Source organism: Peromyscus leucopus, chromosome 10 (genome assembly GCF_004664715.2).
Source record: "Peromyscus leucopus breed LL Stock chromosome 10, UCI_PerLeu_2.1, whole genome shotgun sequence".
Classification (NCBI taxonomy): domain Eukaryota; kingdom Metazoa; phylum Chordata; class Mammalia; order Rodentia; family Cricetidae; genus Peromyscus; species Peromyscus leucopus.
The window spans coordinates 72,968,986-72,982,085 of NC_051071.1; the positions used below are offsets into that span (position 1 = coordinate 72,968,986).

The 13,100-nt window shown below is 35.4% G+C and overlaps 1 protein-coding gene across 1 annotated transcript in view; it reads right to left on the reverse strand.

Annotated features, from left to right (window-relative positions):
- The window catches only part of LOC114708969 (transmembrane protease serine 11F), an 86,494-nt gene that overhangs the window by 50,888 nt on the left and 22,506 nt on the right, over positions 1 to 13,100 (reverse strand). Inside the window, exon 2 of the mRNA XM_028892612.2 lies at positions 12,352 to 12,432. Coding sequence (XP_028748445.1) covers positions 12,352 to 12,362 — 11 coding nt within the window. The 5' untranslated portion in view covers positions 12,363 to 12,432. The remainder of the gene's footprint in view (positions 1 to 12,351; positions 12,433 to 13,100) is intronic.

Below are 13,100 nucleotides of genomic sequence, written 5' to 3' on the forward strand. Positions count from 1 at the left end.
ATCTACCAGGTTGAGCTGAATCCTCAGGGAAGTCCTTGCCTTGGAGGAGGTAGAAATCAGGGTGGATTGGGGGGGAAGGATGGTGGAGGAGGATGGAGGACAGGGGAATCCTTGGCTGATATGTAACATTAAATTAATTATAAAATTAAAAAACAAAGAGCACTTGTTGCTCTTACAAACTAAAAAAAAAAAAAATCTGAAAATAATGACCAAAAAAATGGACTAATGACCTAAGCAGTTTTCAAAACAAACAACAAACAAAAAATAAAAACAAAAAACAAAGAAAAGAAAAAGAAATAAAAATGGTCAAGAAACATCTTATAAAAAATGTTCAACATCTCTAACCATTGCAGATACAACAAAATTAAAACCATTTTGAGGTGTCATCCTACCCAAGTCAACACTGCCCACCATCAAGCAAACAAATGCAATGCATGCTGGGAAGAATGTAATGAAAGGATTATCCTTAACATCTGTAGGTGGGAGTAAAAACTAGTGCATCCACCGTGGAAATTTTTGTAGAAGCTTCTCAAAAGACCAAAATTAGAACTACCATATGATCCACACCACACTACTCTTGCGTATACACTCAGAGAATTCTACAACCTACTATAGAGAAACCTTGCACAACATATTTATACCTGTTCTTTTCACAATAACAAGGAACCAGAACCAGCCTAAACGTCCGTCAACAATTAAGTGAATAATGAAAACACGGAACATATATACAATGCAGTTTCATTCAGCCATAGGGAAAACTTGAAATCAGAAAATTTGCAGGTAAATAGATAGAATTGGAGATGTTAAGTGAACTAACCCAGGCTCTCTCACATGGGCTCGGCATCTAATGTAAAAATATGCCCATGCAGATGAAAATAAACATATATCACAGGTGGGAAACTAGAAAGGGGACCTTGTGACTAGAAAAGAAAAAAGGCTTTCAGAGGCGGAAGTGGGGAGACATCAGAGCACTGTGGAAGAAGGGAATACTGGGTGCCAAGGGTTCAGTGACAAGGAGGGGAGGGAGGGAACGAGTTGATGTGGAAATCAAGCAAAATGAAGTAGAGAGGAAAACCCTATTACTTTGTAAACTAATTAATTTTTAATTAACAAAACAATATCATTCTGAATTAGAAACTGAGCCAAAGATGTACAGCGAATAAATGCGTATGTTGGTTTGACTCAGCATTTCATCTGAAAGAAAGAGAAGCCTGTCAAGGATTTAAGGACAAATGAGAAGATATGGGGTCTACTTAAACAATACTTGAATCACCTGTGACAGTATTGCTTCAATCTTCATGATCGTTCTTACGTGACTTTTTAATTGAGCTTATTTTCCGTTTATGTCTAGTGGTATTAACGTGTTACAAGGCAATACAGTATTAACATGTTACAAGGCAATACAGTACAATTAGTTTGAGCCTTGTAAATTGAATGAATCAGATAAAAATTCCATCAAGATGAGGATTTAAATATTTAACTATCCTGAGCACTAAAGAGATGTAAATAACCAGATGTAAATTAAGTGTAATACAGCCTTCTTTGTGCAGCATAAATATTTATGCACCGATCAGATGTTCTCACAACAGCAACCCTGAGGGGAAATTCTTCCAGTGTCTTACACATGTCCTAACACATTTATATTCAAGCTGGAGCACAGATAAACATTAGAGATTCAGCTTGGGCACAATTTACTCTACTTCTTGCCAAAATGCCTTCATTTCTGGGCCTGTCCATGAATAGTTCTATCTCTTTATTAGTAACTCTTTTGCATGAGTTAACTGAGGTTAACGATCACGTGTGTAGTGATACACATGAAGATTGGCAAGCAACAGCAGGAGATAAGCTACGTGATATTCATTTCAAAGGCAATTTTAAACACTCAAAGGAAAAAAATGAACCTCATCAAAACTCATAGGCGCACCCTTCCACAGGACAAAATAACGTGGCAGTTTATTAAATCATGCTAGTTTTTCATTAAAGTCTAACTTAAAAACCTTCAGCTTTGGCTAATCTTGCTGAGGCTTTACTTTGGATAAACTAAAGGTGTTTTTAAGAAGTTAGGAGGTAAACTGCCCCATGCTCCTTCCTTCTCTCCATCCCTTCTTTCTAGTGTAGCATTTACTCTCAAAAACCAGTAAGTTAGATAACAGCCTGAGTACCAAAGTTACACACATAGGGACTAGCTTAATGATAGGATTCTAAGTATGTGTATAATCACTTACTTATGTGTATAATCACAGTATAAAATATTTTGTATTTCAGTTACCTTGTCCCCCGATTAATCTTGCTTAAGAAAGTATTTATCAACCATTAAAATGTTTAGATCTGGGGATTTGCATCACAAATCTCTTCCTCTTTTCTGTTTTTCTGATTCCTTTTGCTATTGAGACAAGATCTTGCTGTGTAGCTTGGACTGACCTAGGTTTGTGTATACACACATGAAATTGTCAAAGAACAAACTTAACTAACAAAAACAAAAAAAAAACTACTGATATATATTTAATTATGATGCAAATTGGTATAAGAAATGGAGGACGCTCCTGTTCTATAACAGGGAAACCTTATCTCATGTTTAGGATCAAGAATGGCTTCTTTAAAGACAAATAAACAAGACAGCCTGCAGATGATCTCATTGACAAGATCCAGGAAAAGCAGAAGCAGATCGGCCAAAGGAACAGCTCAGGGGTTCATAAACTGAGCCACCAATGTGCATGAAACCAGCTGAGAAGGGGATAATCAAAATAATTCCAAAAGAGATTTGGATGTGAGCAGTAAACAGAGTCTTCTCAATCCACAGAATTTTGTAATATATAGAGTTAATCAAAGACTCACAATGTACACATATAGAGTTATGCCAAATTTCTCCAAATATTTTTTTAAATCTAATAAATTTGAAAATGTTATAAAAATTTCAGTAATAAAAGAGACACTAAACAAAGATTACACATATGAAGGAAACAGTCACTGCAATGACTATACAAAAGGATCTTACATATTATTATTTTTTATCCTTTCCACGTGCTTTTTATAGTCTGTTATGCTGCAGCCTAGGATTGCATGCTGCTTTATAGTTCATGCATGTGCAGAGTTTACTTGGGAAAGGCAGAGTTTAATCTTTGCTGTTTGAATGTGTTAAAGGCGTTTAGAGTGCAATCACTTAGAAATCTTGTTGACTTGAAACATCTCAGCCCTGAATATGAATCACAATAAACTTGGGTCCATAGTATTTTGACAGTCATATTGGAGGGAGAAAGTAAATATTTCACCTGATTTCCTACCTGAAATAGAACTCCTAATGGGAAAGTCCTATTGTATTCTGTACCATGACTGGGATATGAGTGAATGACTAGGTCTCAAGTACCACAGCAAAATGTAAGAGCATTGATTGTGATTTGATTCTGGGAACCTGTTGCAGTTCTATTATTACTTTTGTTGTTGTTATCATCATCATTGTTATTATTTTTGTTGTAGTTATTAATTATTGTGTGTCAGACATGGAGTTAGGCTCACCTTGTCTCTGGGAAATACTAGCAACTATAGACCTGACATGATAAAAACTGTAACTAAAAATGTTAAATTACAGCAAAATGTGTATGAAATCCTCTGTTCTCCTTCCATATGGCACGAGTGGCTGACTAAATCTACACCTCTCATGTCAATGTGTTTTTTTCAATTTTATGAAATAGTTCAATGATAGCAGTAAGTTATCTTTTAAAATCAAGTCCATATCTTACAACCAAAAATAATCATTCTGACCTTAAATCCAAGAAATAATTCATGAGAAATCAAATGCTGTCACCTGTGACTTAGATTGAGAGATTATCACTAGAGACAAAAATAATTAAAATTGTGACTTGTAAAGATTCCATAGACTGTCAATGACACTGTCTCTTGAAAAGTAATTTTTTATATACTCTCCCTAAAATCATTAATATTTTGTTTTGTATTCAAAGATTAGTTACATAAAGTGCTATTAGTTGCGAAGAATTTAAAGTTGAAATAAATACTGGCTCTGTTTTCCTGTGTTCATCTATAGTAGACTCTAAATGGAGTGTACTATTGTCCAGTTTCTGGCAAAATAAATACACACAGACACACCCACAAATACACACTGGCACACATACATACACACACATGCACATTACATGCACATATTTAAAATGCAATTATTTTCCATGAGCAGTGATGTTCCGCGCTTTGCTTTCTATATGGTTGTCTGAAGAGATTTGTATTTTACTAGTATTTTGCAATCTCGTACAGAGGGAGGAGCTGTGATTAAGATATAAGTGCCCTAGATAAAGGACATCAGCAGTGTTCTCATTTACAACTCACACGATCTGCATATTCAATAAACAAAATTAACATGTCCCAGAATTTCTCTGTCACATTACTGAAGGGTCACATGTGAGAGATAATGACTAGGTGAGAAGGCTGCACGCAGAGACATCTAAGAGCTTGTCATTCTTGTCATTTTCCCTTCAAAGCTGTGCCTTATTGACTTTTTATCATTTTGTTTTCAATACATCCTGATCAATGGCATTTTTCCTCCCCCCACTCCTCCCAGTCCCCCCTCCACCTCCCCTCTCCCCCAGATCCGCTCCTCCTCCATTTCCCTTCAGAAAAGAGCAGGCCGCCCAGGGGTATCACCTGAACACGGCATAACCAGACACAACGAAACTAGGCACAAAGCCTCAGATCAAAGCTGGGCAAAGTCATGCAACTCAAACTAAATTTTATAGGACATAATTTTTTTTTGAAAAAATGATTTTTGCATTTTTTAGTACATAGTAAGGGACTCACTGATAATTAATAAAATCATCTGATCTAATCTATACAAGTTTTAAAAAACATGCCATGTAATTCTGGAAGAACAATAAGGTAGTTGGATTGTGACTTCTGAAAATTTAAATATAAGTTACAAACTGTGTTTTGCTTAGGGCTTAAAATTAGATTTTATCCCTGTGAGAATGTCTGAAATTCTTATTACTGGTTTCATATTCAGATAGATCCTACCTGTATTTCCATATATAAATTAACTGGTATTTGTTTCCATATTCTTTTGAAAACCTATTAATCAACTTACTATGTTTAGCTATAAATAAAGCTACAAAAAGTACAATGAAATGCATTTTTTCATAGTTACAGGCATATTAATACTTCATTAAGAGTACCATGTGGTTTTAAAACTAACTTCCCTGTGTTTTTTCCAATGCAGAAAACAGTTAAACATTACAAATGCAACATTAGTTTTCTCAACATTACCATGTGAATGAATGAAAATAAAATTCTAATGAAATGATCTATTCTAACAACTATTTATGTCAATTATTCTAATGTACAGGCAACACACAACCTAAGGAGGTAATCTAGTTCTGGGCACCAAGAACAATTTAATACATGCCTTGTTTAATGTATTAAGTCAATTCCAGGATGACACTCATGAAAATACTACATTTTCTTATTAATTTAACAAAGTGGAAATTTTAATGATACCTGAATTCTTGATTTAGTTAAAAACATCTTCTTTTTTTGTGTGTGTGTTTTGTTTTTGTTTTTTCGAGACAGGGTTTCTCTACGTAGCTTTGCGCCTTTCCTGGGACTCACTTGGTAGTCCAGGCTGGCCTCCAACTCACAGAGATCTGCCTGGCTCTGACTCCTGAGTGCTGGGATTAAAGGTGTGCGCCACCACCGCCCGGTTAAAAACATCTTTTTTTTTTAATGTGTCTGGGATGTAGGACGATGGATAAGTCTAAACTGAAATGTACAAATATCAGAAATACCTAGCTGAGTTTGTTCATGTTAATAGCAGCTTATTTCTCCATGTTTCTGAATAATAAGTGGTAACTCGATGTTAATCATCCAGATTTCTAACTAACAGAGAGCACTGTGAAAGTTAGAGAAAACAAATTCCCCACCACTTAAAGCTTGACTCAGCATCCCTAATTTTGTAAATACAGTAGAGAGCAGCAAATAAACCATTTCTTATATGTTGTCACAGCTGTACAACTTATCTGCAAATAGTGTTTAATGTTCTTTCTATAACTTCTGTCAAAAGAAAAGGATGGAGCCAAATGAGTTAAAATGTGATAAAAATTAATGGCTTGTTGATTTTGGAAGAGTAGTAAATACTAACTGAACTCTTGCTGCTCTGATTGGGCCAAGGAGTGAAAAACACAAGCAGTTCCCAGGGAAAGTATGTTGTCCCAAAACAATGATGGACGGAAGGCAAGGAATCCAGTTCCATGTCCTCCACAGAGGACACATTTCTCAAGTTAACTTTACAGAAATGTTTCTGCACATTCTGTTGAAGATGCTTGCCTCAATTCTCTCATCTAATGCCCCTCATACTCAATCATAATGGCACATTGGTTAATATATGTTTAGAGTGTGTTATGGCACATAAACCATGAAAATAACAACTGTTCCTTCACCTATACGGAATATAAGCTATGGAAATAAGAGTAATCATTCCTTTACCTGTCAGAATGGTGGCCAAGACCATGAAAGCAATTGAAGATTGAGGTCAAAAATCAAGGTACAATCCAAAACATGTAGCTGTCTGGGAGTAGGACAACATGGAAGGGTGAATGACCAGAGAGGGAAGACAGACAAGAAGTCATAGACAGTGGAGCAGGAAATATCACACTGATGTAGTAGAGAGGAGAGTTAAGGTGATACTGTTCATGAAGTTTCGAGGCGGTATCTATGCTGATGCATCAGTCCTCAGCGTTCTGTTCAGGTTTATGTATATGCCCGAAATGTGTTCAGTGTAAAAGATGGGAGCCAGCCAAATGACCTGATTCTTAATCTATTTCTAAATACATTCATCAAAATAAAAGTACCTCCTCCTTATCCTCTTCCTCTCTCCTCCCCCCCTCCTCCTCCTCTTATTTTTTTATTCCTCCTTGCCTTCTTTCAGTTTGTATTGCTTTTCTGATGGCTTGATACTGGTGTATGCTCTAAGTCCTCTACATGTTTATTCACCTGATTAGTAAACGAAGGAAAGAAGGAAGAAAGGAAGAAAAAGAAAGAAAGGAAAATACTCCAATAGAGAGCAAGCACAAGAATTCTCCAAGGATACTCTCAGGTGAGGCGACAAGAGTCAAGGCAGCTGTTTGCCATCATATAGATCAAAGGATTCACCTGTTTTCATTTCCTCTACAGTACCAGCATGTATCTTGCACTCTCTTTTAAAGTTTTTTTTTTTTTCTATTCTCAGGACTTATTTCTTGCCAAAATGCTTTATCTTATCTTATTTCCTGGAATGTATCTTCAAGATTGTTTTACATACCAGTATCTAAGCCAGCATTTTAAAACAGCACATAGCAATGAAGCATGTATTCTGAGTGTTGCTTTAGACACTCTAAATATAACACTCAAAGAAAAATAAAACAAGACTAGGAAAATAATAAATTTGAGTTATATTAAATTGTTAGTTTATAATGATTTTAACCTACAAATGGGGTAATGACTTCAATTTCCTTACAGCCTTTAATTGTGCATTGTATTGTACATTTTCTAAAGTTGTATTTAGCTTCATTTTTATTTTATAATGCAAACGATGCCCCAAACATGGGCTGCTTTCTTACTTAATTAGAATGTCATATTAACTACTGGCTGCCTCAAAGTCACTTATTTGCAAGTTTTGAGCAATAACAAGCATTTAATTATAACATTAAAACTTTGTAAAAATAAAAAGATCCTCCATTTTAAACATGGACAATGACAGAAAACTTGCAATCAAGATTTTTATCATATACACAATTGAAACAATATAATATACAGAGTCCAAAACAACTACAAATGTCTCAGATGTGAGTTTGAGTTGATATTGAACTTGGATTTTGAAATTATTTTCAAATGTGTAGGGTTCAGAATGTGTCGTGATAAATAATTAAGTCTTAAAATGTCTATGTTTTAAAATTATGAAAACTTTCTACTTCTTTCTAAATATCTTTATAGAACCATGACCTTAGGAGAACCAGCTCCACATTATTTCCCACAAAAAAAAAAATACCATTTTTACAGGTTACTGCAAGTGACTGCTTTAAGCAACAAATCTTGACCCAGATTGTTTCTACACTTTTTTTTTTCTGTATTTGTTGAATGTTGCTAAAAAGATGTTTTTTGGGTCTTTTCAAGTATCATTTGTGCAAAGCAATAAACGACAGCAATATTTAAAGTTTTTAAAATACATTTCAAAACTTTGGTCTTGATTAGTTTGCAAAATAAATGAAAACCTGTGGATCTCCACCCCTTTAGGAGACAAATAACCCTTTCACAGGGGTCACCTAAGACAGTCCTGCATATAAGATATTTACATCATGACATCTATCAGTAGCAAAAACGCTGTTATGAAGTAGCAACAAAAATAATTTTATGGTTGGGGAATCACCACAACATGAGGAACTTTATTAAAGGGTCTCAGCATTAGAAAGGTTGAGAACCACTGTCATAGAATATTAGCATATAATCTAAAAGTTGGCTTTAGCAGGTAAGTAATTAAAGTGAATCTTTCAAAGGAAAAGGTACACAACCTTCATCTCACATTTATGATGTTTATAACTCACTTCTGTTATCATATTTCCTCCTTAGATTTGAAACACCAGAAAACATTTTTTCTTGGGAGGATCTCTGTGAGTTCAAGGCCTGCCTGGGCTACAGACTGAGTTCCAGGAAAGGTGCAAAGCTACACAGTTTGTATGCATCTTCTTATTATTTCACATAATCTTGTATTTATATGTCTACACACATGATAGATATACACAGCATATGTGTAGAGATAATTTAGGTAGACATGTCATGTGTACATACTATATCACTGGTATACTATAACCAATATTTGTTGAATTATGAATGAAATCAAAATCTATTTAATTAACACTTATCTGATGCTTTCTTCTCTTCAGTGATAAGTTTCCTTCAGCAGAACAACTCAAGTTTACTTAGAATAAAGCATCTCTATTGTTAAGCTTTTTATTTATCTTCAGAATTGCTGTGTTATGAATATCTCATTAGCATTGTTAATCAATGTTATGAGTCATGAACCTGAGTGTTTCATTTACTCATAACCTTTCCTATTTTTCTCAATAATCATTCTTTAGCTTTAGTCGTATATAGTCATAAAATACCATACAAATATTGAGGGTCTGCAATGAGACAGAAAATATATTTAACCCTAAGAATAAAGAAAGCATTCTTTTTACCTGGAGAGACATGATTGAAGGCAATTAAATTTATAGAGAGACGAGTGTCGATTGGCATATACTCAATGTTTTATGTGTGCCTGGGGTGAACGACTGTGCTTTAGGAATGACTATTGTAGCAGCTTAGAGGAAAAGAATATCACAGCAGATTTCCTTAGTGTCATGAAGGAAGACTGTGGGATGTCACTAAATGTGGGAAGGTGCATTCCTTATAGGCGAGGAAGCAATCCATTAGCAGGTGGAACCCCACCTCTCCCCTTATCAAGCTTTGCTGCTGTAACCAAATGACAAGAGAGTCACCAAGTGAGCTGGTTCCCTTAAAGCTTTAAATAGCAAATTTCATCATTCCTTCCTCCTTCCATTTTTATCATGAAGTTTAGAGATATACCCTTCCTAAACCAATCATGATATCCTGGGTCTTCTTGGAAGTGTACTTAAAAAATCTCATGACTTCGAATGACTGTCTTAGTCCACAATATGTACTTATTTTCTTCCAACCCATTTCTACATGCTTGTAAAGGCAACCATCATTTCTTACATTATTTAGAGATCCTTTCATGAGATTGGACAGAAACTTTCATTATAACCTCTGTGTGCTTCTCATTTTTATGTGTGTCACATTCAGCCATCACAGTAGAGTTTATTGACTTGTCTCTCGACACCAAGTTCTACTTTCTTGTAACTGTGTCTCCTGTTGTTGCCTCACATGTAGAGGGTACCTGACAGAGTGGCTGCTGAAATGAAACAAAACTAGACAACAATGCTCCGGGATCATTTAAACAGTCCTCTTATACTTTAAGGAAGTTGTTGTTCTCTATGCTAACTAGCTCTTAACTCTTTGACATCATAGAATGTAATTATTCAAATGGACTTCAGTATTATTTCACTTATTGATTTAGAAATACTTTTGACCAAGACCCACAGCAAAAAAAAAAAAGTTATACATCAAATACTCACACATCTTAAGTATCTTCACAATGAAAACCTTACTACTTAAAATACAGACTATATGAAATAGTACCTCATTAGTATTTCACAAAAACAAATAAAATAATAATGCCAAAATTAAAATAATAGCAAACCCCCAAAATTGCTTTGTATTTATCCTGGAAGATAATCACAAATTCTGTTAATGGTTATGCCCTCTTACCCCTTCTGTTTTGCTATTACATCTTCCTAAATTTTATGTATGAACATGAAGTCTAGAGAGGTAAAGGACTTTCCCAGGTGAGTGGAAACCTGGCTCTAAAACATGTGTAAATAAATAATCCCCTTTCCTCTTCACTTCAGCATTAGCTGGGGCCCTTTTCTAAGATGCCATGGCTTTCTCACTCATTTACTATATGAAATGAAATCCCTTGGTCAAAGTACCTTTGCTAATGAATGCATTGAATCCACTAACTAGCCTCATACTGTCTTCATGATCAGTCCACAGTTTGGGCTAGGATGTCTTTGCTAAGAACTTTTGTCAGCCACAATCCTTCCTCCCCATCTTCCTTTTCATGGTTCTGCCTAATGTTTGTCTATGGGTCTCTGTATCTGCTCCCATCAGCTGCGTGAGGAAGATTCTCTAATGACATTTGAGCTAAGCACAGATGGCTTTGTATCTAGTCTTACTGCATCTTGTTATTCCAAGTTCAGTTGCTATCCCTGGAAGGGCTGCTCTTTTCTGAAGGGAAATGAAAGAGCAGTGGATCTGCGGGAGAAAGGAGGTTGGGGGTGGAAACTGGGAGGAGTGAAGGGAGAGGAGGCTGCCGTCAGCATGCATTGTATGAGAGAAGAACAAATAAAAAGAAAAAAAACAAAAACAAAAAAACCCAACTCTTGTCTAGAGGTCCTTACTCAGAACTATTCACTCTGAATCAAATCAAACATAGCAAAATGGTCAGAGTAGACAGGCAAGTATAACAAAGGTATAAAAAACATCCAAAGTAGAAAAGAGATCATAATATGTCAGAGTAGGAACTTAGGTATAGGTGATGCCATAAACTGGGAAGGGAAGAGAGCCAGGCTGTTGGAGAGGCATGCCACTGAATTCTGAGATAAAGGTAGATGAAGACTCCAAGTTCTTTGATATATCTTTTTACATTGAAATTGTTAACCTATCATATTCACTTCTGTACATTTTATCTTGCTAAATAATAAATATACTTTCTTATACTTAAAAATATGACTATCCTGGTGAATTATATTATTAGGATAGGATCTGTCTGGGTCAGCGTTAGGCATGAAATGGACAGTCTTTCTCGGGCTCATGCTGGTATTGGTAAGTAAGTTGGGGCATGTAAAGATTACTTATCATTTAAGAATATGACAGTCCACATGCTTAAAGTATTATATTTCATAGAAGACAAACTCAAAACTAAACAATCACAAGGATCACAAAATCAGAATTATGCTTCACACATTGATCAATGGAAACATGGGAAATTTATATAGAGAGACACTAAGCACCTATTTGAGAGATAAAATAACAAGTTTGGGCTATAAGGAGTTTGGAAGAAATCAATGATCACATATTAATTATCCATTTCAGTCTAAACCAATAGCACAAATACTACTACATAAAATCAATAATTTTAGTAAAAAATGAAAAGTGATCATTTACTTTGAAGTTCAAGTTTTTGTTAACTCAATAATTGTTTACACATGAGTATTTTAATTTAACAATTACATTCATGTGATATACATACAATAATACAATTATAGTCATCCTTTTACTTGGAATTAAACAAATAAAAAATTCAATATTCTTCCCATATATATATATGTATATATATACATATATACATATATATAGTTGTCCCATAATACATTTCATTTAAAAATACACTATTAAAAACAGATCATATTGAGCATAATAAGAAACCAAATTAACTATGCTTAATATTTTGCTCTTTGAAGCAGAGCTATCTAAATGTTAAAATATACTGTGAATATATTATATTTAACTTATATTTAAAAAGAAAGCATCACATTGGACCCTTTTGTTTCATTCAAAAATCAATGATACAAAACTTCAACACAAAATATAATCTCACAGAGTTAAAAGAATTTCCACCAGTCAGAATCTGCATAGCCTGTCCCAGGAGATGTAAATCTGTCCCCATTGTCAGCTCACTGAGAAAAGCTGAGTACTTACGCGTACATCATGGACCCAAGACTGGGGAAGCTTCTATCCAGTCACCATCTGATCTCTATCAGCCAGGTCAGGGCTGGGAGGCTGGAAAATAATGACAGTCACTGGGGACAAGAAAGGAAACAAGTCCAACAGGTTTACTGACTGAGGGTGGCTGGCTTCATGGAGCCTGATAGGAGCATGGTCTGTTTGGTGCCAGCCATTGCCACACAATGCAGTAATTGTCAATACCTGCATAGAGAAGCTCTAAGCAGCAGAGGGTTCGGGTGCTCACAACTGATGATGATTCAGAAGTGGCACTTTTCCAGTCAGGGAGGTATGATCAGAATTGAGGTGTGGACTCGGGTTCTTTTCTGGTTTTTGTTTTTATTTAAGCAAAACAAAACACTAGAGGACACCGAAGCCACCTCCTCCTTTCTTGTCAGAGACCTTCTGTCTCTTCCATTTCAGGGGGAGCAGAGTGGTTCTGAGTTCTAGACCAGGGTACCTATGTCTGCGTCCATTGTGGATGTATGACCACGGACAGTCAGATCAGCTTATTGAGAATGACTTTCCCCACAAGCAAAATAGTAAAATTAATTTTACCTAACAGTAGCCGCTTTAGCTCTAAAAATAAAAACAAATTTCACCAAAAACAGAAAAGTAAAACAAAAATGTCATTTCTCTTCTCTCATCACCAGAAATATTAGTAGATTTCCGCCTGAGACCCAAGCCACTTCCTGAGACTTAGAGACCAGCCCCCAGCGCCCATC